Here is a 26,648-nt window from a genome sequence, read left to right on the forward strand (position 1 = left end):
CACAGAGGAAAGTTATAGAAGTGGACACCAAGTATGATATTTCCATGAAACTCAAAACCAAGCAACACCTGGGGCAATCTGAATGTGCAAGAAAACTATGTTTTAAAAGGCAAGGGTATGGTTAATGTAAAAGTTCAGAACAAGGGTTACTCTGGGAGCGGGGAGCAAAGGTTACATTCTGGGCTTTTAAGTGTATTTGTGGGTGCTCTTTCATTATGTTTGATAATGTAATATATTTTTACATATTTAAAATAGAACGGTAGAAACTTGTAGAAGAATAGGTACGATGACCTGCATGCTGGCTTCAGTGGGCTTTCAATGTGTTATGTGACCTTGGTCAAACCTTTCTCTAGGCCTCCTTCCTCTCCAACGAGAGTGCTAATTACAGAACCCCAAAATCCCCCAGTTCCAAGAGTCTGCAATTCTACATGAGACCCTCCCAAATGAGTCCCAATGGAAAAAGAATAGGAAAGTGTCCTATCCCCCACTCTTCAAGAAACCCCTTCCAATAAGCTAGACATCACAGCACAGAGAAATTGATCTTGGTGTCATAAAGTGTTTCTTGATATTTCAACACTAATTGGCATTGAGGTGTGGTCTTGGGGGCAAGCCTGTGGCTGAGCTTGGAGCTCACGTGAGCCACCACCAAGGACAGGAAAAGAGTCTGCAGGTAGAACCATCCTATTCTTTGTTCTGCCCCTGCTGCCAGAGTCTGCCTGGTCTTTGGGGAGCAAAGCTGTCCCCAGGAGCCCTGCCTTTCCCTGGAACCAAGGTACAGCCATTTGTTCAGCCAGTGACTGTGTCAGATTCTAGCTTTTAGGCCACATGGGGCTAGATGCCTACTGTCCTGCCTAGTTCTGTGACGTTGCCTCCACCCCCATCTCCAGGCTTTCTTAAGTTTCCCATCTGTCAAAGGTGGATGGGGAAAGGAGTGGCACATTGGTATCCAAGGTTCTTTCAGCTCAAGTATTCAATGATTCTGTGACAAAACCTCAAGTGTCCTCCATAAGTCAACACAGCACATTCTAATTACGAAGGAGGCCAGAGCAAGCCGTTCTGGCTGTGTTATAGTTCTACAAACACACAATGTTGTAAAGCAAGCCCAGGGAGCTGGAGACTCATCCTGTCCTCACCATGGATCCCTCAAGTCTGTAACCTTGCCTGGCACACAGTAGGTGCTCTATGAGCATTCATAGAGTGACCGGATGCATTGGAGGTCTATGCAGGTTAGAAGCTCCCAAACCAGACCCACATCACACGTGAGACTTGGAGAAGGAAGTGATCCACTTGTGGTCCCACAGAGGCAGGCATTGAGCCTGGTACTCCTGACTCATGTTGGGGTGCAGTCTGGTGAGGCCACTATAGATGGGTATCTTGTACCACTGACCTGAATGGTCCTCACCATCCTGACAGGACTTTTTCCTTTTTTCCTAGAAGAGCAGGAAATGGGACAGACACAGGGTGGCCCAGGCCCCATGACTCAGGATCAGGAGGCCACTTTGCCTGAGTCACCTGCCAGCTCAGGGACTGGGACTCCCCGTGTGGGTGAGCTGGGATTATGGGGCTTCACTAGCCAGGCCCTTCCCACACACACTGCCATGCTCCATCAGATCCAGGACCTCCATTCTGATAGGCTCTTTTTATTTTTAGAAACTGGGACTTCCTGCAGTTCTAAGAAATATCCTGTCATTGATTGAGTACCGTTTTGTGCTGAGCTGGGTTCTATGTGAGCTGCCACTAATAACCTCAAATCCTGTGAAACTGGTATTGTCAGCTCTGATTTTTCAGAGCTGAAAACTGAGGCTCTTATTGGCTGAGGGGCTTGCCCAGCGACTGAGCTATAGCTTGTATTCTGAAGCCCACCTTCTTGGGGCAAAGCCGAGTGGGTGTTGGGAGGACACACCCACCAGAACACCTACCTTCGTATGTCCAATTTTGTATTCATTGGTATCCAGTTCAATGGCTGCAAGAAGCAGCTCTGAGGCCTTCTTGTTGTCCACAAACCCTTGGGGAATCACGTTGGGGTTCAGCACTTGGTACCTGCCAGGAGAGAGAGGATGGTAGTTATCATCATACCCAAACGGGCAGCACACAAAGTACATCCATGCATTATCCACCGATCTTTGAGAGTCTTGCAAACAGGCATTAGGCTTGATTTATAGATATCCAGGTTAGGCAGATGGATGATAGAATTTGGCACAAGGGCTACAACTTGGGGGTGAGTGTTGGTGTGCATTGGGATTTCCTAGAAGAAGTATTCCAAGAAATGAAGAAACCAAAGTCCTTTCCTTCCTGATAGAGCTGGGAGTACAGAAAAGAGCACTGGCCCAGGCAGAGGACACATTCTTTTCCTGAACTGTCAGTAGCCTCCTTTGTGATAGTGGACAAGTCTTTCCCCAGTTGAGAACTTTAGAGGGAGGAATTTCTATTGACAAGGTGACTACTAGTGATCTTTTTGATCCTTCCATCTGTGGCCATATGTTCTATGAAGTTGGGGTATGGAAGAAGGTCATTGCTAAGGTGAGGGTCTTAGCTTAGTTTCCCCAGGTGCAGACCTTCAGACAAAAATTCAAGTATAAGTCATTTATTTGGTAAGTGGTAGTATCAGGAAGTGGGCAGAAAGCCATGTTATCAAGGTAGGGGTCTCAATGGGCAATAAGATCTTTTTTTTTTTTTTTTTGAGAGAGAGAGAGAGAGAGAATTTTAATATTTATTTTTAGTTTTTGGCAGACACAACATCTTTATTTGTATGTGGTGCTGAGGATCGAACCCAGGCCGCACGTATGCCAGGCGAGCCTGCTACCGCTTGAGCCACATCCCCAGCCTGGGCAATAGGATCTTAATGCTACTGAGGAAGATGGCCAGTATTTACACCATGGAAATTTACATCAAATTTCCTACCTATTGGGACTTCTTCTTTTTGAAACCCAAAGAACCCTTGTTCAACCTTTTCCAGTATGCTGCTGTCTAAAAACCAGACTTAGCCCACTGGGAGCGGGAGGGAGCTGAGACTTTTGTTATTCCTGAGACTTTCAGTCTTCCAGGGAGGGACAAAACAGGCTCCAGGAGCCTAAGAAGTGCAGGCGCTGGTAGCTGAAAGTTGGGCCAACACTCACTAAAGCAGCAACAACGAGGCAGGGAGTCCACAGTGCTATCACGGGACTCTACTGATCTGCTAGTCAATCCCTCAAACACGGAGCTCTGCGTGCAAGGCGTCAGGGAGACACACCACTCACCTCTGTTTGAACTCTGGGTACTGCAGCCTGTTTGGGAAGCCCTTCCTGCAAATACGGATGCCTTCTAGGACACCATTGCAAGCTAACTGGTGCATGATCAGGTGGGCATCCACCACACCTGCCAAGAGAGGAAACACAGAATGGAAAGTCACTGCTTTGGGGTGAGACAGTCCAGTCCTTGCCACCCAAGGAAGCTGAATTAGGCAACTATGCTGTCAATTCCAGTCCTCTCCTATCACTGTCCAGGGGGTCCCCAGATCCCCCACAATTTAACCAGTGCTTAAAGTTTACTCCCTGACTGTGATTTCTGGCTGGGTAGTCACCATTCTGCTTTATAAAGCAGCTAGAACATGATTTTTGGATGAACTGTTGTTGGGGATTCTTTCTGAGCCTTCTTTGGTCCTCATCAGCCCTGGCGATTAAAGGTGGACATAATTGGGAATGAATGCTGACTTCACAGACCCTCCCTCGGTGTTTCAGCAGGGAGACATGACCCCACCATGTACCTGACTGTTTAAACTCATTGGGGACAATACAGCGGACAAAGTGGGGGGCAGTGCTGTGAAGGGTGGTCATCAGCTTGTTCAGCTGCTCCTGGGGATGGAGAAAAAAGAAAAACAGGAAGTAAGACTCAGCATTGGTATTATTGGGCAGTTCACACTCAGAAGTAGTTGGAGTTTAAATAAGTTAAAATTAAAATCAGTGCTCAGGTCACACCAGCCACTTTTCTAGTACTCAGTAGCCACATGGGGTTAGTGGCCATCATACTGGACAGTGCTGAAGGGATCGTTTCCACCCCTGCAGAAAATTCTGTTGGAGCTATTCTCAAGGTCCAAGGGGATATGATTTCTCAGAAACAAGGCCTCTCCTGATCCAGGGCTGGTTCACGCAGGATCTCAGTATTAGAAAGGACCACAGGGTCTGAGTGGGCAAGATCCTGCCTTCTGTAAACCTCCCCAACAGAGGGCCCCTTTTCCATGGCTTGTGACTGGTGAGGTGGCCCACTCGACCCGGGGGCAGCCTAAACCTTGGGAAATACTGAAGTCTTCACTCAGCCTTTCCTTGTTGACTGTACATCTGCACTCTGTCACATATTTCCAGTAATGACCAAACTTTGTGGAAGTTGTGGCCAGCTCAGAAGTCCTGTCAGTCACTTCTTGGACACAAGGTCTTGGCGCTAATATCTTAACATTCTTTTTTTTTTTTTTGAGACAGGGTCTTTCTGTGTTTCCCAGGCTGGCTCCAACTCCCTGGACTCAAGGGATCCTCCTACCTGGTAAGCCACCTGAGTAGGTAGTACTACAGGCATATACCACTGTCCTGGACTGGGCATTGATATCTTTGTTTGCCATGTTGTAAAAATTCCTTTAATTCTCCAGGTTTCAGTCTGAAAAGTATATAACTGGACAGGACCCTCTTTAAGGGTCTTTCCCATCTGGTGTTCCTATGATTCTGTGGCCTCTTTGGAAGGGAAAAAAGCCAGGTCTAGTGTTGCACACTTGTAATCCCAGTGGCTCAGGAGGCTGAGGCAGGAGGATTGCAGGTTCAAAGCCAGCCTCAGCAATTTAGCGAGGCCCTAAGCAACTTAGTGAGACCCTATCTCAAAATAAAAAATAAAAAGGGCTGGGGATGATTAAGGACCCTTGGGTTCAATCCCTTGTACAAAAAAAAAGAAAGAAAGAAATAACCCAGCTGTTTCCCTGCAGTTAAACCCACAGAGGCCCAACAAACTCTTAAATAAGACACCTCTCCATTCAAAGGCAAAGAAATGAAATAAAACTGTCCTTGGCTGTGAAAGAGCAGCTAGACCATCACACCACTGAAAGGGAGGGATAGGGGCACTGGACTCTAGGAGGCCTCTGGGCAGCACCTACTCACCCTGTAGAAGTTGGAGACTGTCATGAAGGAGGACCCTCTTTTCTGCTTCTTGCTTCCAGCTGAGGAAGAGACAAGCATGTTTTGCATCAGTACCCAGCACAGGGGCCAGTAGCACCATTAAGTGTTCTGGGCTAAATCATATGCATTTTCTGAAGTTAAAAAAAATTTTTTCTTCGGATGGCCAGGCACAGTGGCGCACGCCTGTAATCCCAGTGGCTTGGAGGCTGAGGCACAAGGATCGCGAGTTCAAAGCCAGCCTCAGCAATAGCAAGGCGCTAAGCAACTCACTGAGACTCTGTCTCTAAACAAAATACAAAATAGGGCTGGGGATGTGGCTGGCTCATGGTGGAGTGCCCTGAGTTCAATCTCCCCCTCCCAAAAGAGACTTTTCATGGGACTAAATGAGGTAAAACCCTTGACACCAGGAAAATGAAATCTACCAAGGAGTGGGCAGATGAGCTGACTGTGGTTTAATTCTCAGAGGGATGCTGTGCCCCCAGAAAAGCATATAGCCCTTTGTACTTTAGGACTGGCACAAGGTCTTTGAGACTTTTCCCATGAAGGAGGAAGCATGTGCTTATTGGTGATGAAATGTCACTGAGCCCAAGAGGACTGGCATTTTATGCCTAATTGAGTGGCAATCCCTTGGGGCAGCTTCCACCTGGGATGTTCCCCTTTGGGCTACATGGGGGCTAGAGAGTAGTGCTGGGCTTGACATTTGCTTCAGACAAGAGAGTGGGGAACAAAAAATAAGCACAGGGCATTCGGGTGTCAACTTTTACAAAGCAGCATCGTTCTGCCTAGAGCTGATGCAGGACCAGTGATCAGTTCAGCTGATGGAGGCTCCACCCTTCGACATCTTTCTATTGTAGGATCACCCGTGGCCTACCTTGAGCTTCTTGTCATTCATTCGTTTACTCGTTCCTCATTCAACAAGAGTTGAATAACAGAGTTTTATTTCCTTCTCCCCATTTTGGCTATTAAAGGGCAACAGACCAGGAAGACTGGACATCAGGAGAGGCCAGTCATACCTGCAGCCTCCTCTTCTTTGAAGAGAAGGGCCAGGATTCCCAGAGTTGATTTCTGAAACAAGCCCACCACTGTTTCATTCAGGGGGTCTTTGTTCTTCTCCAGCCAGCCCGTGATGTTATAACCAACCTGGAGGGAGGGGCAAATGCCAGTGGGTAAGCTTGGGGCCCAGCCTCCCCTTTCCAGGTCCTATACCTGGAACCTCCACCTAATGCTCTGCCTGCTATGGGATCCTAGGACCAGCCTTCTGTCCCCTCTCTTGGAGCTTTGGTTCTTGTTCTGATGCATTTCATGGTGCCTGGGATGGCTGAGTCCCAGTCTGAGCTGGGGACCTCGTTATCTGGTTTCTTGGGCATTTGCAGTTGTCTGTCTAGGACACTCCATCTCTCAGTGTTGCCCATGCACCAGGACTCCCTGGCTACTCTCTCCTGGGCTGTGACCTTTTGACAGCCACACTGAGCCTCCCCTAGTCTCAGGTCTTCTGGGCTTGCTGTGAGTGACTGGCCATGACAGGAGGAATCCTGACCTACATGAAGAAATCTCTCCAGAGGCTTCAGGTATCTCTTTTCTGAGGAGCATATGTTCCCTATGACAATGCTGTAGGGTCATTGCCTGGTGGAAGGAGGCAGCCCCAGGATTGAGGGCTCCATATATGCAGGTAATTGGACATGTACTAATTTCTATTTTCCATTTTGCCATGTGGCCCCAGATCCTTCCACTAAGCACAGAAGACTCAAGAAAGTAGATGAGAAGCCACAACCTTTGGGTTTTCCAACTGCTATTCAGCATATCAACATTAATCATCTTAGTGCCTTATTCTAGGGCCTTGACTTTAAATAAATATTTCATTGCTATAAATATGGAACTCTTCTCATTCAGTGGGGAAAGGCGAGGACAGAGGACTACAATTTGGCTCCAAGCCTGTTGTTTGCTCAAAGTATCAGCCTGATCCATTTTGAGAGTAATTGGTGTTGTTATGGTTGATGATATAAAATCTTGGCCCTGATGCCCAATGCAATCATGGCTTTCCTGACAGTGCTATCCTCAGGCAGCTGTTTCCCTGCAGTTAAACCCACAGAGGCCCAACAAACTCTGTTGATAACAAGAGTGTTGGCCCTTCTAGCAATATCAAAATCCCAAGGAAATCAGACATGTTCTTATAAGCTGGCTGGACGAACATTACAACCCCTTTTAGTTATACAAACAGAACCTGAGTCCTGACTGCACTTAATTTCCCTCTTTCCCAAGAACTGCATTTGTCATGAGTAAAAAAGCTACTCTACAGATGTCGCCTTATTGGTTTGGCTGTACCTGCTGTCAGAGGGACAAATTATTCAGTTGGGAGTAATTCATGGGCTCATGGAAGGTAAAGTACTGTCACTTCTGGCCAAGACTGACATTCAGCCATCAGACTGAGGGCCATAGATACTGTCGCATCCCTGGTAGGTTTGATGGCATGATCTACTGGCTGATCCCCAGTCCTTTGCTGGATTGCTTTGGAATTCTCTGATGGACTAGTGATGAGGAGGAAAGAGCCAGAGTCCATTTAATTGGCTGAGAACCCCTATACATCATGGAAGGAACCTCTGGAGGGGCAGATCAGGTCCTACAATGCTGGGGGTGGCCAGCAGCCAGAAGGTGGTCCCAGAAGGCACCAGGCTGGAACTTACTGTGCCTGCATAGTGGACGAGCTCGAAGTGGGCCTCAGGCCCCTTGCCCTTGCCTCCCTTGGGCTTGAGGAAGTTGCTGGACTTGCCCAGGTGGTTGTCATACAGGGCTGCCTTGAACGTGGCGTCTGTGGCTTTGGGGAAGACACATTGCTCCTCCAAGATGGAGAAGATACCCATGGGCTAGGAGGGAAGAGGACAGGATGGTGTTAGGAGAAGCCACAGAACCCCAAAGAGACCACACTGGTATTGGGCCAGGGACTAGTGGTGGAGATGAACCAGACACCCATGTGGAGGGCCAGGAAGCAGAACTCTAGGCAATGACAGCTGGGAACAGCTCCTGGTATTCCATGTCCTCATCTTCAAACACTATGGCCATTTAGACACCAAGGAGGCTGGAATCCACTGAATCCAACCGAAGGGGAGACCGAAGACTGAAGGGGCCAGAGAGCTCCTCGAAAGCTAACCCATGGGAACAGTGGCCCTGGGCGCACTTGATCTTCAGAAAAATGCTGAAGTCAATGACACCTAATGCCCTTCTTTTGATTCTCTTTTATCTCTTTCTACCAGGGGCCTCATGCTGTTCTAAGTCTCTTTTCACACAAAATGAGGTGCTTATAAATGCTGTTAGGGACCTCATTTGCCCCCTATACATGGGAGGGGGGTCTGGATTTAAAAGAGGACTGTTGAAATAGGGCAACACCTAACCCCAAAGCTCAAGAATGAAGATAGTTCAGGCTCTGGGATAGCTGAACAGGAAAGTATTTGTAGGTGTTGAGCGGTGCAGGGATTGTGCTCACAGTCTGCCCTCCTGGGAGGCTCAGGCTGGGCCCACGGTGGAGACCCTTGGTTGCCTTGATGCCTAAATACAATTGGCCGAGGGTGAGCCTAGAATCAATCTTTCCTTCCCTCCTCCCTTCTTCCCTTCCTCCCTCTCTTCCTTTCTTTAAAAACAACAACAACAACAAAACTTCTAACATTGAAATAATTTCAGGCTTGCAATGTTGCACATATAACAGAAAGCCTTCCCATAGACCCTTGACCCAACCCCTCCGAATGTGAATTTAAACACCAGGTGATCAATGATAAAAACTAGGAAATTAACACGAATATAGTACTATGAACAGACTTTGTTCAAATTTTGTTATGTCCTTTTCCTATCTTTTTTCCACATTGAAATAAACAATATATATTCTTGAGGTCATTGCTAACTGCCCCAAGGCCAACTGCCACCTTCCTGTCTGCCCCAGTGACATCCTTTCCTGAGTCATGTCCCAGTTAGGGCTATGGCCTCTCTCCAAGCCCCTTCTCGGAGAAGCAGGTCACCTTTTCCAGCAGGTCGATGCAGGCCTGAAGGTCAAGGCCAAAGTCAATGAAGGTCCACTCGATGCCCTCCCTCTTGTACTCTTCCTGCTCCAGCACGAACATGTGGTGGTTGAAGAACTGTTGCAGCTTCTCATTGGTGAAATTGATGCATAGCTGCTCGAAGCTGTTGAACTGTGGTGGGAGGACAGAGAGAGATCATCAGCCCAGGCTCAGAGAAAGCTGCTCCCAGGAGTGGGTAAGGAAGCCATGCATGAACAAGGATGCGTGGAGGGCCCACCAGAATCAGGCACGGCCCTCCGTGCCTTGACACCAACCAGATCACGGTCCCAGCAGCCCAGTGAGATGTGATTCTGTTCCCCTTCTCTGCAGTGGGGATTCTGAGACCTGAATCCCAGGCACCTAGACTCTAGCCCACACGGTGAACAAAAATAACTGTAGGGCCAGGCACAGTGGTGCACGCCTGGTCCCAGTGGCTTGGGATGCTGAGGCAGGAGAATTGTAAGTTCAAAGCCAGCCTAAGTAATGGTGAGGCACTAAGCAACTCAGTGAGACCCTATCTTTAAATAAAATACAAAATAGGGCTGGGGATGTGGCTCAGTGGTCGAGTGCCACTGAATTCAATCCTCAATATCCAAAAATATAATAATTGTAGTATACTGATAAGCTAGTCCTGTCTCTTAAACCAGAAGACACTCTGATTTTGAGTGTTTGTCAGTGTCCATGAGGTAAATATTCAAGCGATCAACACAATGTCAACTTTCAGAATTCCTGAAATTCCTGAAAATTCAACAATCAGCTCTTGTGAGCCAGGACATGTCAGCTCTGGCACCTACTCATTCTATCCATTAAGTCTATACCATTCTTTTTTTTTTTTAAGTTATACATGAACACAGTGTCTTTATTTTGTTTATGTATTTTCATGTGGTGCTGAGGATCGAACCCAGAGCCTCACACATTCAAGGCAAGCACTCTGCCATTGAGCCCCAGCCCCAGCCCATAGTCTATACCATTCTTTATGACTTGGCTTCATAGAAATGAGATGGAAATTTCTAGAGTCCAAAAGTCAGAGATCCAATGGCAATCTGAGATTGTCCCATCCCTGGGGCTCCCAGGCAAGAAACAAGACAACCATGGTGAAGGGGAGCTCACAAAAGGATGGCCACCTCAAAGCAGAAACCAAACAGGAGGCCAGGCATACCTCAAAGATCTCGAAGCCAGCAATGTCCAGCACCCCGATGAAGAATTGCCTCTGCATCTTGGTGTCCAGGGTCTTGTTAATCCTGACCACCAGCCACTTGAACATCTTGTCATAGACGGCCTTGCCCAGAGCCCCGATGGAGTTGTTGCATTGCTCCATGTTCTGGCCTTTCTGCACAAACTCATTGCCTACTTTGACCCGGGGCCTGGTGATGCCCTTCTGGAGTTCACCGGAATTGAGTCCCATGAGATGGGCGACTTTGTCGGCCACTGAGTGGAGATGGAGAAAGTGAATGAGTGAAAGGAAGATGACGCCAAGACCAGGAGACACCCAATACCTTCCTGCGTGGTCTTGGAAAGAGAAAAGGGAGCATGGGGGAGTCCCTGTTTTCTTAGATGGTTTCCCTACTTTCTCAGGGTCAAGTGGCAAAGTAGGGGATAGAAAATGGAATCATGCTCTGACTCTTTCTGCCTCTTTGAGAAGATCCATGTCTGACTGTCCAAGGAACGTCTTGGTTACAGCCATCAGAGAGCCCGAGAATCCCCAACATGTCTCTGAAATGGCCACCAAGCTGGGAGAGCAGAGAACTCCTGCTACCAGCCACCTGACCCCTGTACAGACCCAGCCAAACACCTACCCTCAGTGGTGTCCACTTCAGCTTGCTCCTCTCTGGGCTTCTGCTTGAACTTCATGTTCCCAAAGTGCATGATCCCCCCAGTCAGCTTATAAACTCCAATCTTCTCATCTGCACTGAAGCCCAGCACATCGAAGGCCTCCTGCCAAGCAACAGACGGAGAAAACCACAAGACTCCTGGCTTCTTATTCCACACCATGGAGGTTGGGGCACTGCCACTGCAGGGCCACCCCAAGGGGTCACTGCACAGGGTGTGGGCTCTAGAGTCAGACACACCCTGAATGAGGAGAGGTCTGTTTTCCTCCAGGGAGTTCAGAACAGACTCTTTGCCATATGGTCTTTTATTATTATTATTATTATTATTATTATTATTATGATCTAACCCAGGGGTGTTTTACCACTAAGCTACAACCGCTACCCTTAATTTTTTTTTTTTTTTTGAGGCAGGGTCTCACTAAGTTGCTGAGAGCCTCACTAAGTTTCTGAGCCTGTCCTTAAACTGGTGATCCTCCTGTCTCAGTCTCTCAAGTCACTGGGATTACAGGTGTATGCCACCGTGCCTGGCCATATGGTCTTTATTTAACCTCTCCACTCTCTGTTTAGCGATCTGCAAGATGGTGACAGTCAGTGGTCATAAGCATAGAGCTGAATGATGTGTAAAATGTTTAGTTTGGTTCTTGACACACAGAAAGTTTGGAATCAGGGGATACATTATTATTATTATTTTATTATTATTATTATTATAACCACTGTTATTGTCATTAAGGCTTCATGCCAGGTACTGAAGAGAGGAAGGTCAAGATGAATCGGGAAACTATTCTATGGCCAGAAAGAGGACCTTCTACACAATACAGTCAGGAGCCATATAATAATGTTTCAGTCAGTGTCAAATCACAAATATGACAGTGGTCCTATAAGATCATAGTGTGGCTGAAAATCTCCTGCAACCTAGTAACACTGTAGCCAATGGAACAGTGATGCAATGTGCTGTTCACTTATTTGTAAAGATGCAGCGGTGCACACCAGTAATCCCAGCGGCTCAGGAGACTGAGGCAGGATGATTGCAAGTTCAAAGCCAGCCTCAGCAACTTAGGGCGGCCCTAAGCAACTTAGTGAGATGCTGTCTCTAAATAAAATATACAAAGGGCTGGGGATGTGGCTCAGTGGTTGAGCGCCCCTGAGTTCAATTCTTGGTACCAAAGAAATTTTAAAAATTTAAAAATCCTTTCACGGTTATTTTGGAGTGCACTCCTTGTACACATTTAAAAAAAAGTTCTCTGTGAAGCAGTATGTATGTTAGGCTGGTAGCAGCCTCGTGCATCTGTGTTTACTGCTGTCTTGATTGCCTCGTTTCTCTTTGGCTTGACTTAATTTCACATCACTTTGCTTATCGTGTCCCTCGGAGCAATAAGCTATGCGTTATGTAAATACCAGCAGCCCGGGTGTGTGCTAGGCCACGCCACCTAGGTTTGTGCAAGAGCACTCTCTCATTTTCGCCTAGTGCCTTTCTCAGAAGGTATCCCCATTGTTAAGCAATGTATGACTAATCCTAACAGGAGTCCCAAGTGCTTAGTGTCCTGAAAGGAGACACACAGGGGACTGGAAGGACTGAAGAGTCACTTCCAGTTGGGCTGGGGAGGAGGAGAAGTTGGACAACTAAGTCCTGTGGAATCCTAGTTCAAGTCTGAAAGAGAAACTCTACTTGCTACAACAGGCTGGGGATGAATGCCAGGTGCCACCTCAGAAATCTACAGGCAAGACTTTGGGCTGCTGTCTGACACCCCCACCCTCACCCCCACCTAGCTCTGGTGCATACCAGGCCCTAGAGCTTCTGTCCTGGTTCTCCCTCCTCTTTGCCAGCCACACCCACTCACATCTGTGATCTGCAGCTCTTCCCCGTCATCCATGTTGTCCACCATGGTGACACCTTGGCTGATCCAGTGGTATTCCTTGGGGTTGGGGACCAGCAGCAAACTCTCTGCCGAGAACAGCAAAGCAAGTTAGCAACTTGGTGACCTCTGGTTATCTTCTCTTTCATTTCTAATCCCTGTCTCTTAACGCCTTTTGCAGGCCAGCCATGATGGTGGGTGTTGTGGTACTGCCCCTCTGGGATCACCCGGAGTCACAGAGGGACTGGAACAACATCACAAAAGGAGCTTTAGGGCCATGAGAGGGTTGCAGGAACTTGGCTGTGTCCTCTGTCACTGGCCCCTAGTAGGCACCCAGTAGATAATTTGGGGAATAAACAAACTTATATCTTTCTCCCTCCTCTCCTATAAAAAGCAGGTCACATTCTAATGCAGAAGGTAACACAACGACGACCTTGAGCAACACCACCATTCGCATAGAGTGCACATGAGAAGGTTGTTGCTTTTACAAAAATGCATGCTCGCTTCTAGCTTCCTTCAGATGTGTGCCTCTCTTGGTCTCACATTTTTAATTGTTCACTTTTGGAAGAGGAGCTAGTACAATAAATATTCTCCTTTCATTGTATCTCTACTATATTAAAAAAATTATAGCACAGGAAGGAACATAAATGATGGCTACCACTTTGCTCCAATGTTAGGGAGGCAACAGGGCTTGGTGGGGAGCATGGTAAATGAGAGAGCTGGTGCGGCAGCCAGGGGGCCACCACCACTCAGCTTCCTAGATTAGTAGGAGGACAGGCTCTGAGGTACTGGCTCTTCTGCTGTTCTAAGAGAAACCAGAAAATTGGTTTTTTTAATGTGAAATTTCCCAATTTCAAAATGTCATCCATTGATTTAAAAGTCCACTTGGTTCAACACACATAAAGCCTACCTGTGGGTGGGTTGTGGACCCAATACCCGGGTTAGAAAGTGTGTGTTTGAGATCAAGTCTTCATCCCTCCTCCCACCTTATTTCCTGAGCAGGTCTGCCATGGATTTCTGAGCATGTCAGTGCCTGCATGAGGGCATCCAGTTGAGTGGGTGAGTTACTCTGCTCTCTAAGCTGTGCACCAGTGTGGGCTGGGTCTGTGGTTATGGCTCATGCAAGCACTGGTCCTGGGATAAGCGTGGTCCCAGTCTGACCCCTGTGCTGCTGTCTGACCATCAGGCTCAGGGGCAGCAGGTTGGAGACAAGAGTCTAGAGTTTTATCTCCCAGGTCTACACCTTGGCCATGAATCACAGGCATGCCAAGGTCCCATCTGTGAAATGGGCCAACCATGGTGTACAGTGACCCTCAACTCTTATAAGGATGAGAGGTACAAGCAGAACCTGGAGGAAGCTCCCTGCTCCCTGTGGTTCCTGTAACTAAATCAAAAGGATCACCACGAACCACAGGGGCAACCCAAGACCTTTCGCACATGGGAATCCTTTCATATGGACAAGAGAGAAACGCTAATTCTGGGGCAGGCAGATGGACACATGATCTTTACCGACAAGTTCAGGCTTCTTATTGGAGAGAATCTGGTAGAAAATATGGTAGCCTCTCTCTGCTGCCTGCTGGGAGATGACACGAGACTTCTCTAAGAGATCTGAAAAGCAAGGACACTGTATGTGAGGACCATTCCACCTGGAGTTCAGGTCCATGGAAAGTGGCACTCCCGTCTCCATAGAGCCCAGTGAAATTGCCCGTGGGGGCCCCACTCTTCCCTCTCCCCAAGACACACAGCCTTGGGGGGGCCTGTCTGCCAAAGAGGGGAGCCCAGAGCCCTTGACAGGTGGCCCTCAGAAAGGGCCTCTGATGCATTTTGTTTAATGCTTCTCTGTGGCTGTTTTGAATTTCTTATTTAAAAAAAAAACAAAAACAATGATCTTTCAGTTTTGCTTTGTACTCAAAAGGAAAGGCTTCAAAAATGAAGAATCTCAAAAATGACACAGCTGGTCCTGCCTTGGAGGAGCCTGACTTACAGCTCTCGATGTCAGCTCCAGCCAGCTTGCCTGTAGTCCCAAAGTGGATTCGGATGAACTTGCCCTGAGCAGGAAGGACAGGGGAGAAGATGTGAGGGAGGTGGCTCACACTGTAGGACAATAGTCGGCTCAGATTGGGGACACTTGTCAACAGCCCCTATGGATTCCCAGGGAGATGTAACCAGGCTCTTCCTGGAGCTCTGATGTCCCGTGACAATGGGCAGAGAAGGAGTTGGACAGGTTGGAGCTAGATCCGGGGTTTGAGTCTTGGGTTATTTGTTGGGGAGAGGCACGCTCAGCAGGAGAGGCTGGGACCCTTTGGAATTCTACCTTAGAGGCCAGGCCTTGTGGAAATAGGGCCAGCCAACCAGGTGGCCTGGGGTTTCCTTATCAAGGGACATCCCATTCCTCTCCCTGACTTGTGTCAGGACCATGAATAAACATTCCTGGGAACAGGCTTCTCCTGGGTCTGTTCTCCATCATCTCTTTTTCTCACCTGCCCCCATCTCTGCCTGTTTTCTAGGGTCCCTCAGCTCAATGAGGGGCCCCTGGGAGGCTGGAGTGGCAGAGGAGAGATGGGCTGGGATTGCTCTGCCGTGAGTGGAACCTCAGGAAGTGACTCAGCTCACAGAACCCTAACCCTACAGCCACTAGCTCCAGGGTCTGACCAGGGACCCTCTCCTAGATCCCTCCATTCCTGGAGGAAGGCCCCCACCCCCAGCTTCCTGCTGCTATGAATCTCTGGCTTTCCTGCATGACTCCTGAGACCATCTATCACCCTGTAGCCAAGTCTGGTGCCATTGATCAAATGCAAGTGGGTTCTTCTTGCTGATTAGACCCAGAGCGGTACTCCCTAAAACCTCTGGGAAGGAGATGCCCTGACTTGCCTCATCCTTGTCACCTTAATTTTCCATTTTCTTACCTGGAATGGGCTCACCACTCCCACCCTACACCCCAGGGAAGCCCACGCTACTGCTCACACTTACGAAGCGAGAGGAGTTATTGTTCCTGGTGGTCTTGGCATTCCCAAAGGCCTCCAGCACGGGGTTGGCCTGGATGATTTGATCTTCCAGGGACCCCTGGCCCAGAAAGAAACCCAAGGAGGGGTGATCAGTCAGCTGCTGTCTGGGGACCCAGGGCTGAGGGGCTGAGCTTGCAAAGGGCAATGGCTTATGTGCACAGAACCAAGGAGGGGGAATGACCATAGGGAGGCTGGGAAATCAGGGCTGGGGACAGATATAGATCTTGCCCTGGGAGGAGGGCCACTCCTGAGGAAAACCTGTCCCTCTGTGGCCCTGTGACTTGGAAGGGGGCTGCCTGGGGACACTGACAACCTTGATTCTTAGCTATTGTTCCCATATTTTGCTGATGGTGAAGACACCACTGAGTGAACCCCCAAACCTTTCTTCTCTGTATTTCTGCTTCCAAGGCTCTGCTATTCTCTGTCAGATTTTTAAAGCAGTCATTGTCCCAGGTAATGCTCCTTGTGTTCCTGGGGGCAGCCAGGGCCTACGGAGGCAGCTTAATGAAGAGGCTGTGTTCCCCTTTCTCCTCTGCCTCTATCCTTCTGGGGCAGGAACCAAGGTCTGTGGCTGCCTCCTCCTGGTATGACCCCAGCCAAGTCATTTCTCTCTAAGCTCCGTCTCATCAACAGTGAAACGGCAGAGAAGAATGAAATGGGCTCTGCTACATGGTGCCCTTGACCCCAAATTTACCCGGTAGGCCCTACCTTCTTATCTGGGGACTGTTTTCCAGTTCCTCCAATATTGGCAAAGTACTGGATGACCTTCTTCGTGTTCTCAGTCTTTCCAGCACCAGATTCTCCACTGCAGGTGAAAAACAACAGTGGTCACATGAAAGTAGGAGAGGGGTGTTGATCGTAGACAAGGGAAACCATAGAAAAGTGCATATTCTATTCCCATCTCACGCTCGAGCCTGGACATTCAAGCAGGTGGGGAGGCCTGGGGGACAGGATCCTCCCACAGGTTTAGCAGGCACAGCCTCGGTGGCCCTGTCAAGCCCACTCACTGCCTGCAGAGTTCATACAAAGTCCCCCAATTAATTCTGAGAAGGCTTAATTATATGTGTAAGGCACAGACCTAATTATATGTACATAGACTAAGAGACAGAAGAGACACTTACGTGATTAGCATAGACTGATTTTCACGATCTGTGGGGAAGAAAACAGCAAGGAGGAAGATGTAATTAGGAGACATTTAGAAACTAGGCATTTGACAGTAGCCTAACCAAGCAGCCCTCTTTGGGTTGTACCCAGCTTCGAGAGTGGCCTTGTCCACACTTGGAAGCCAAAAACCCAGGATCCTGTGGCATCTGAGTCCATATGCCCATCTCTACATCATATACTCTTGTGGAAAGGGTGAAGAATTTACCAGCCACTCCATTTCTACCAGGCTGCTTTCTTCAGTCAGAAAACTATCCAGTCACTATCAACATCAAGATAAATGGCCATAAAAATCACCTAAGGGGTCTGGGGCTATAGTTTAGTGGCAAAGCGCTTGCCTAGCATGTGTGAGGCATTGGGTCTGATCCTCAGCACCACATAAAAATAAACAAATAAAATAAAAGCATGCTGTCCATTTACAAGTACAATTTTTTTTTAATAACTTAAGGGAGACAGTCTACCAGCAAAGAACAGCAAAGATCATACAGGTAATGGTTAAGAGTGTCAACCTAGCCGGGCGTGGTGACGCAAGCCTGTAATCCCAGTGGCTCAGGAGGCTAAGACAGGAGGATTGTGAGTTCAAAGTTAGCCTCAGCAACTAGTGAGGCACTAAGCAACTCAGTGAGACCCTGTCTCTAAATAAAATACAAAATAGGGCTGGGGATGTGGCTCAGTGGTTGAGTGCCCCTGAGTTCAGTCCTTGATACCCCCCCCCCCCAAAAAAAAAAGTGTTGACAGCATCCCATAGGTTTGTGAAGACAGGGCATAAGTTGGGGCTGCTGCTTGGTGAGTGTCCAGTGTACAGACAGGTACCTAGTACTAAAACCACAGGCAGCAGCTGCTGCTCCAGGTTGGCAAAGAACCTCAACTGGAATGGGAAGGTGGGGGAAGTTCAAGGTCAAGGCTGGGATCAGGTCCTAATGTACTTGGAGCCACAAGGGCCAAGAAAAACTTGTCTCCCACCCCCCTGGTACCAGAAGACCCCACCCCACTCACCCATGAGCATATCATGGTAGGCATTGTCAGAGATGGAGAAGAGGTGGGGTGGCATCTCTGTGCGCTTCTTGCCCTTGTACATGTTGGCCACACGGGCCCCATAGATGGGCAGCCACCTATAGGGGTTGACTGTCACACAGAACAAGCCCGAGTAGGTCTGGTGAAGAGAGAGAAGGAAGATGGTTAGCTGACCCTTCCTCCTGGTACCCTCTTCCCTCAGGTCCCCAGGGTCCCAGCCTATCTATCTCTGAGCAGACTGAGAGAACCACTGATTTCTCTGAGACAGATAAAGTGGAGAGCAAAAATCAATCTCTTCATCAAGCAAAACCAAACTTCTCCTTAATACTTATTTGCTTCATTTTCTTTTGGGTTAATTATATAAATAGGTAACACAGTTACTCTATGGACACATCCACAGCAAAAAGTCCCCCCAACCTGCTGGGTGCCCAACTTTCTCCTGCCACAGGTAAGTGCTGCTGTTAAATCTTTTTTATATATTTTCCATTATGGCTGTGGATGTATATGCAAGCAAACTCAGAGACACATTCTCCCTGTTTTTCAAACAAAAATAATGCTCTATAATGCTATTTTATGTCTTGCTTTTCCCACTTAATTATCTAGGCGATTTCCCATGAGAGTTCCCTGAGAGATTTCTGGTGTTTTTAACAGACACAAGAGTCTGCACTTTGTAGACCCAGGTCCCTTTTGGTGGGCAACTGGGTTTAATTTATTCTTGAAAAGAAACCCCAACTTCTCTTTTGGCTCCAAGACTGCAATTTTGTAAGAAATAGTTCCACTTTTAAAAAAAGGACAAAAAAACCCAATGTAGTAAAAGAAATTATTGGAGGGAAGGGAGAATAAATGAGGACAGAAAATGGCCAAATCAATGGGTCTCCAATTTTCCCTTCCTTTGTTTGGTGGTCACAATAACCTCCAATGCCTCTACTCTATGCCTCTTTTCAATTCAACCTCATTTGCTTCTACTTGACCTTCTACTTGAGCCCAAGTGAAAATAATCTAAAAATAATCTATAAAATCTAAAAAATACTAAAAAATCTAGTTTATCTTTAGCATAGCTGTGATATGTTGAGCTTTTAAAATGAAATATTAAATAGAACTGGAAGAAAAAGAAATGAGATAAAGAAAACCCATTGACGTGTCGAGAGCATGACACACGGTGTCTCATGTTGGAACTGTGGCCACTGAGTCACTTTTTACCTCCAGCTCTGTATCAGCTGGGAGTGGGGCAGGCAGCAGCCCAGAAGCCAGTTGTGTCCCTGTCCTGGTCAGGAGGGTTACCCGAGGGAAGTAGTTGGGGTTGAGCCCCCACCTGCCTTTAATTTAAAGGGTGCTTTAATTTAAGGGGTGTCTCCCTGCCTTAGTCCCTCAGGACACATTCCACAGAGTCTATAGTTCCTTAACCCAATGACATGGTGTGTCTACCCACCAGGATCAAGGGCTTGACTATAGAATGGTCCAAAGTAAGCCTCAGCCCCAAGCTTGACCATCAAACCCACCAACATCCTCAGCCCAGGCTCCAGGATTAGCCAGGGATGGATGTAGTTCTTTCCCAGACCCAAGTTTCAGGGACACTCCATAACCTCCAGACCCAGAAAATATCTGTCACAGTTTCCCAGAGATCTTTCAGTACCACTTGGGGCTAGGTGCTTCTACAGGTCTGAATCCAGAAGCAAAATAGTATTAAAGTAGGACAAGACCGGTGAGCACAGCAGCCATCTTAGCTATAACCACAGACCTGGGGAGGGGAGATCCCCAGCAACCCTGACTTTGCAATTAGGCCCCACCTCACTCATTCCTACCACATCTAAAGAGGAAAACATCAAACTTCCTTAGACAACCCACTGTGGAATTTAGCTACTGACACTTTCAGGGAAAAAAAAATCCTTTTGTCTGAGGATTTTTTTAGACACACTCAGCAGACTGCTTGTAGCTTGCTCTTCTCATCACCTCAGATGAACAGAAACTGAACTTCTTCAAGGATGCAGTCTGTTGTTCTTCCTAAGTCCCCCGGGGAATGCACTTTTTTTTTTTTTGTACCAGAGATTGAACTCAGGCGCATAACCACTGAGTCATATATCTAGCCCTTTTTATTTATTTTGAGACAGCATTCCACTAAGTTGCTTAGGGTCTCACTAAGTTGCAGAGGCTGGCCTTGAACTTGTGATCCTCCCTCCTTAACCCTCAGAGTTGCTGGGATTATAGGCATGCACTTCATGCTTGACCCAGGGCTGCATTTAAGTCACATTTCCTCAATGTTTGTTGAAGAAATGGATGGATAGATGAATGAGTAGAAAGGTAGATGGATGGAGGGATGGGTGGATAGATCTATGAATAGATGTATAGATAGATGGATGGAAAGTTGGGTGACTGGATGGATGGATAGATGAGTGATTGGATGGATGGATGGATGAATAAATGGGTGGACAGATGGATAGAGGGAAAAGGACTTCTAATAAAATGTCCGAGGAGCTGAGGTTGTGGCTCAGTGGTACAGTGTTCACCTAGCATGCATGACACACTGGGTTCGATCCTCAGCACCACATTAAAAATAAAATTAAAAATGTCCACCCAAAACTAAAAAAAATAAAATTTTTTTAAAAAATGTCTGAAATCACTAGGGGGAAATGGTATTTTTATTGGAGCTTTTGAGGGATTGGAGGACATGAGGAAGAAGATTTCTGGCTGAAAGGTTTCAGCTATCTATGGGGATAGTGCCATCACTGAGTTTACTGAAAGCCTGAGGCAGAAGTTGTAACAACAACAAAACTATGATCCCTGTGCCCTCTTCTGAGTCATAATGTACATTGGGAGCTTGGAAGAGTATAGTAGCTGCCCCACCCCATCAAAAGAGGCGCGGAAGACACGTTCCCTCCTCCCCACCCTCATCCCCAAACTCTGCTACTCACATAGATCCTCATGTGGGTGTAGCGTTGGCGAAGATTGTCCAGGACACTGGCCTCATTCAAGAAGGTCATGTCTGCCATGTCACTGGCCTGGTAGAATTTGGGTGGGTTCATCTGCTGGATGTCATCCTTCTTCATAGTGAGTGTCTGGAGGGTCAAGACACAGCAGCATGTGCATTAGGAAATAGTGCTTTCATAGCTAAGACAGCATCACAGGGTCCCACACACCCTCTGGTGTCCTGGAAGGAGCTGGGGTGAGGTATCCAGGGGGTCCAGCTCCTGATCCAGACACATCCCACTGTGTGATTTGGGATGGGGAAGGACTTCAGAGACCATAGCAGCCTTAACTGTGTCCCCTTTGAAGTAGGGAAGACAATAGCTGGTTGTTGGGAGAATGATACAGACCTAAGTGGGGTCATGAAAAAAGACCTTGTGAGCTATCACATTCCCTCCCTATGGTGCGGAGTGCCTCTGGGCCATGCGTTCTCTGCCAGCTAAATTCATATTGGGAGTTGATCAGAGCTTGCTCTTTACTCCCAGAGACACTTTGTAGAGATGTCTTTTGGAACTCTCCCTGAAGACCAAGTTTAAAGAACTTTCCATTGAGAGAGAGAGAAGTGGGGGGAGGAGGCTTTCCCTGCTCCCACCAAATCACCTTGAAGGATCAAGCTGAAAACAAGCAAGCAGAGAAGACAAAAAATGAAAACAGCAAAGAATGCTGTTGAATGGTATGTTAACTCCTGGGTGAGGCACCCTGATTTTTTTCATCTGTAAATGAAAACTAGCACCAGCTTTTCAGTTTCAGAATCTGAGACCAAAGAGGAAGACACGTGATCCAAAAAGCAAATATCTTTTGGTAGCTGGCAGCCTTAGATGTGAGGCCTGAATACATACTGGGATTTCTGGGACTTTTAATAATTTATGAGTACAATAGGCAGATAATTTGAAGTCTTGACGGTTCTGGAAAATCTGCCCAGTAATGGACACCACCCCTCTGGAAAATCAAGCTGGGTTTTAATCAGAATTCTTGTCCAGTAGTTTCCAGATCTAAGGACCTCGCCCACATGCTTTGAGCTCCAACAGAGGAGAAGGACTTTGGCTTCATCTTAGGGGCCAGGTAGTGAGACAGGCTCTGTTCTTTCTACCCCACACCTGGCTGACTGGCTTGTCCACTGCGGATGCTCAAATAAATTGATTGTTTTCCTTAAATTTGCATCCAAACTGCCCCAGAGGCCCTGCTCCTATTGTCCATTATTTCTTGCAACATTACAATGCTCTTCCCTTCTGAAAAATGTTTCCCATGAGAGTCAATCTTGACTTTCGCCTTCAAACCCGCTTTATGCCAACTATGGCCTCTTCTCTCTGGTGCCAGGCCTCTCAAATGCAGGCACAGAGAGAAGGGCGGCATGTCCTGGTCATCAAAGATCTCTGACTTCTTTTATTTAAGAAATTAATCAAGGACTGATCTCACACTTGCTCTTGGGAGTCCACCATGGAGAACTGACATAGTGATATGGAGGGGTCATGGGGATTTGAACCAAATACTGGGGGTTTGACTCTAAGCTCATCACTTGTTGTCTTTGTTACTAAGTTACTTAAAGACACTTTGATCCTCTTTTCCCTCCCCTGTAAAATAGCGTCAATAAATCCTACCACATATAGTTGTCAAAAGGATTTCAAAAACTGTCAAGTGTCTTCCCAGGAATATGCCAAGCGGGAGGTAGTGAGTTAGGGGTTTAATAAACCAAATTTTCTATCTACTTTCTCAAGTCATACCTCATCATCAGACATAGTATGGACTAGCAGAGAAAGTGGTGTGTTGGTAAACCAACCGAGGAGGGTATATATGTAGAAATCCATGATTTTGTAGCATTTGCCAATTTCAGTGGTGAAAATACTTCCACCATGGTTGATATCAGATACCAAAGTTTTAACAACTGGCCATGAAGCCCTTGAATGTTTCCTGTTGGTCCTTTGTGAGCCAGCTTGGGTCTAGCACACCAGCAGCAGCAGCAAAGGGCTCAGGAGCCACCACCTGTCACTCATGCTGCTGAAGAGCTCATTGAGCCATAGTGGTCTGAGCCTTGCCCTGCATTTCTTATGTCAACATGGGACATGGAACACACAGTTAGACTGTATGTTGGTGGGATGTTCACTTTTACTGTTAGAAAATAAATTCCATGTATGAGGTGCTTGGAACTTTAAAGATAAATGACTATCATCACAGTCCCTTACATTCATGTATCCAAGTACTTTCCTATATCCTATCTCATTGGAATCCCCAGTCTGATGGAGCCAAAGCTTAGTGACAGAAAGTGTCTTACCCAGGGCCACATATCTTGAGTATAGTTGAGTCTGGACTCAAAGCCAGGATGGGGGACTCAGGGACATCTACTCTTTTTGCCTGCTGAGTAAAAGTGTATGCAGCAGAGGCCTGGGTCCCTGCCATCCCTAATGCTCGGTTTCTTCCCAGAGATTATTCTCCACTCACCTGGTTGGTGATCGTCTTCACGGTGACTTGGTCACCTTGTTCAGACTGGATCTCCCCAGCAATAAAGCCCTCCTTTTCGTCTTTGACCCAGCAGGACCTCTTGATATCGTATGGCTTGTTCATGGCTTCTATCCTCTCCTTGTCAGGAGGTGCCAGGAAGGGCATTGGGTCCACATCGTCCCCACATTCCCCTTTGTACCCACCAGGCATGGCAGCTCAGTTGAAGGAGAATCAGGAAGGAATTGATGGCCGGAATCAGGACTTCTCCGGGAGCTGTGGAGGGAAACAGGGACAGGCTGCAGAGGCTGATTGATCAGCTTGAAGGAATATCCTAACAAAGGTAGGGCTGGCTTCTCTTACATCACTTTGGGTGTCTTGGTGACATTAAGTCTTCATAATCAAGAATAAAACATAAGCTAAATTCCTCACAGTCACATCCTTATCACTAACACAAAATGCTTCTGCATCTTTTATCGAATGTTCTTCACATAAGGCTGTGAGGTAGGGATACGGAGAAGACTGGGCTGGGAGAGGTTAAATCAAAGCTGTTGCTGTTTGTTTGTTTGTTGTACTGGGGATTGGATCCAGGGGAAACTCTACCACTGAGCTACATTTTTATTTTTTAGCTGGATACAGGGTCTCCCTAAGATGCCCAGGCTGGCCTGGAACTTGCTGTCCTCCTGCCTCAGCTTCCTGAGCAGCTGGAATTACAGGTGTGCACCAGCGTACCCAGCTTAAATCAAAGGTTTTTAATCAAGGTTCAATGAATGCAATGAGAAACAATGATCACTAGGTGTTCACTTTCCTTCAGATACGAACAGAGGCCACAAACCACATGGCCTATGCCTTGCTCCTCACAGAAATTACAGCTGTTTCCCTTTCATTTTAGAAAAGTCACAGACATGTCAAAATATTACCCTCCCTTCAACTTTCAAACTATGAGACCCTCAGATATTGTTATTTAAATCTATTTATAAAGGACACTCATTTTTAATGTCTCAGTAGCAGCATTCCAATACTATTGATTTCCTTTGCAGACCTGTGGGTTTTATTTTATGCATTTAAAATACTTATGAAGAGTCTCTGTCTTATGATGGTTCAACTTAGAATTTTTCAACTTTGGGATGACGCAAACCGGAACACATAGGCATTGTGCTAGATGATTTTGCTCAACTGTGGGCTAAAGTAAGGTTTCTGAGTATGTTTAAGGTTACGCTGTGATGTTGGGTGGGTTAGGTGTATTAAATGTATTTTCAACTTATGATATTTTCAATGTGTGATGGGTTTGGCAGGGTGGAACCCCATCATAAATTGAGGAGCCTCTCTAGTCTGAGGGTCTGTTGGCTTTACCAGATGTCAAGGATCTCTCTGGTACAAAATGGCGGCCTGGATCAATGATTGTCTCTCCTAAAATAAGGTCAGCCTGGGCTTATGCCTAGGTCCCTTGGCTTCTAAGCCCAGTTTGATTAGGAAGGAGGGGCTCTAGGGACAGAGAAGCCAGGAGCCTCCCCAATTTACCTTGGGAGTGAAGAACCATCTCAAAGTCAGTGAGGTTCTGAGACGTTTTTCCACAATGCTGTTCTCAAGGCCAGGAGTATAGCCTCCATCTTTAAATAACCCAGTGGAAGATTGAGGGCTTCTGGCTGAATGTTGGACCTCTGCTCTACAGTGCCTCCTCCTCTCTTATGGAGTTTTTTGGTGTCTCCAAAAGAGGCTGAGTTGGGACAGGCAAGTGTGGAGGTCAAGCCAGACTCCTCATCTCCCTGAATCCCACACCTCCAAGGCTGGGCAGATCAGCTGCATGAGAAGAGGAAGGCGGGGGTGGAGGGCTTGTGCCTTCACAGGCTAGGGAGCCCTTTGGCCACCTGAGGATGAGTGTGGTCTCATTGGACAAAATGTTTCAACTTCGGGTAATAAAACCCATAGAAATACCAAGGAAACAAAGGATATTAGGATACAATTACCAAAGTATTAAAAATTCACAATATAGTAATATAAATGCTTCTGTAAAAATGCATCAAATAACATGGTCTACAAACGCTGTTGTTTTGAAGCAGTGGTGAGAATTAATGATATTTCAAGATACCTGCAACAATTGCAATCTGATACAAAAATAGTGACTTCCACTGCAGAGAAAGTCACAAGTACTGCTGTGGGACTGTGATTTACTGCCTGTGCTATGGAGGGTGGCAGATAGGATATATTTCAGTTAAAGGTAGAGAAATCATGATGGAGTCACTTTCTCATTGAAGACCCCCAAACTCCAGGCTAAGAACTCCTGCCAGCCTCTCTGGGTCTGTCTTCAGGAGCAAAGCCCTGGCTTTTGCTGATGGCATCAAAGAGTCTTGGCCCACCATCCAGACCTCAAAGTCACTTTGAGCAGCTCAGTCCCCTTGTTGGGCTTTCCCCCTCCCCATTCCCCTTCTGGAAGCTGCAATTGCTCAACATAAACTTCCCTTTGTCATTTGTCTTCCCTGATAGGACAGCTCAATTACATCATCTTTCTGTTGTCTAGTTTCTCTGTTCTAGTAAACATAGATGAAACCAAAATCCACATGGAAAGGAAATACACATATCAGCAAAGTCAGGTTAAGTTCACTCAACTTGTCATTAAGACCAAATATCTACAGCCGGACGAGGTGGCATACGCCTGTGATCTCAGCTACTCAGGATGCTGAGGCAGGAGGATCACAGATTGGAGGCCAGCCTCATCATCTTAGGGAGACCCTGTCTCAAAATAAAAAAGGGTTGTGGATGGAGCTCACTGATAGAGTGTCCCTGGGTTCAGTCCCCAGTACAAAAAAAAAAAAAAAAAAAGACAAAACATCTGCCCACATTCTTTTTGGTTGTTCTAAGGGGAAGAATGGGGATAAGAGATTCTCCTTTTTTATACCAGTTAGGAGGTGTATATAATATATACATATAATAATATATATAATTTTGATACATGGTCTCACTGTGTTGCCCAGAATGGCCTCGAATTTGCAATATCCTGCCTCAGTCTCCCAAATAGCTGGGCTTCAAGTGTGCACCACTGTGCCTCACTTTGCTCATATTTATTTTCTTTTTAATTGTAGTTCTTTGATGAACCACAAGCTAAAATGCCATTGCTGTTGTCCCCTGGGACACAGATCCCTCCAGCCAGTCACTTCCCCGAGGGACATGCAGGTCTCTGACATCATGTTCGGTTCCTTTCGGTGGCCACTGACCTCCT

The 26,648-nt window shown here is 47.0% G+C and overlaps 1 protein-coding gene across 1 annotated transcript in view; it reads right to left on the reverse strand.

The window, feature by feature from the left end:
• The window catches only part of LOC124098769 (myosin-16), a 58,999-nt gene extending 35,355 nt beyond the window's left edge, over positions 1–23,644 (reverse strand). The window contains exons 1-18 of the mRNA XM_046453716.1: positions 23,435–23,644; positions 20,947–21,090; positions 18,020–18,176; positions 16,984–17,011; positions 16,571–16,667; positions 15,828–15,920; positions 14,842–14,905; positions 14,367–14,465; positions 12,843–12,946; positions 10,972–11,110; positions 10,335–10,603; positions 9,137–9,307; positions 7,814–7,993; positions 6,146–6,272; positions 5,115–5,173; positions 3,743–3,830; positions 3,237–3,354; positions 1,920–2,040 (exon numbers count right to left, since the gene is read on the reverse strand). Coding sequence (XP_046309672.1) covers positions 1,920–2,040; positions 3,237–3,354; positions 3,743–3,830; positions 5,115–5,173; positions 6,146–6,272; positions 7,814–7,993; positions 9,137–9,307; positions 10,335–10,603; positions 10,972–11,110; positions 12,843–12,946; positions 14,367–14,465; positions 14,842–14,905; positions 15,828–15,920; positions 16,571–16,667; positions 16,984–17,011; positions 18,020–18,176; positions 20,947–21,090; positions 23,435–23,644 — 2,268 coding nt within the window. The remainder of the gene's footprint in view (positions 1–1,919; positions 2,041–3,236; positions 3,355–3,742; positions 3,831–5,114; positions 5,174–6,145; positions 6,273–7,813; positions 7,994–9,136; positions 9,308–10,334; positions 10,604–10,971; positions 11,111–12,842; positions 12,947–14,366; positions 14,466–14,841; positions 14,906–15,827; positions 15,921–16,570; positions 16,668–16,983; positions 17,012–18,019; positions 18,177–20,946; positions 21,091–23,434) is intronic.
• Between the last annotated feature and the right edge of the window lie 3,004 nt (positions 23,645–26,648).

The sequence above is a fragment of the Marmota monax genome, unplaced genomic scaffold (genome assembly GCF_021218885.2).
Source record: "Marmota monax isolate L192 unplaced genomic scaffold, Marmota_monax_Labrador192_F-V1.1 WCK01_AAM20220418_F8-fsc00148, whole genome shotgun sequence".
NCBI lineage: Eukaryota > Metazoa > Chordata > Mammalia > Rodentia > Sciuridae > Marmota > Marmota monax.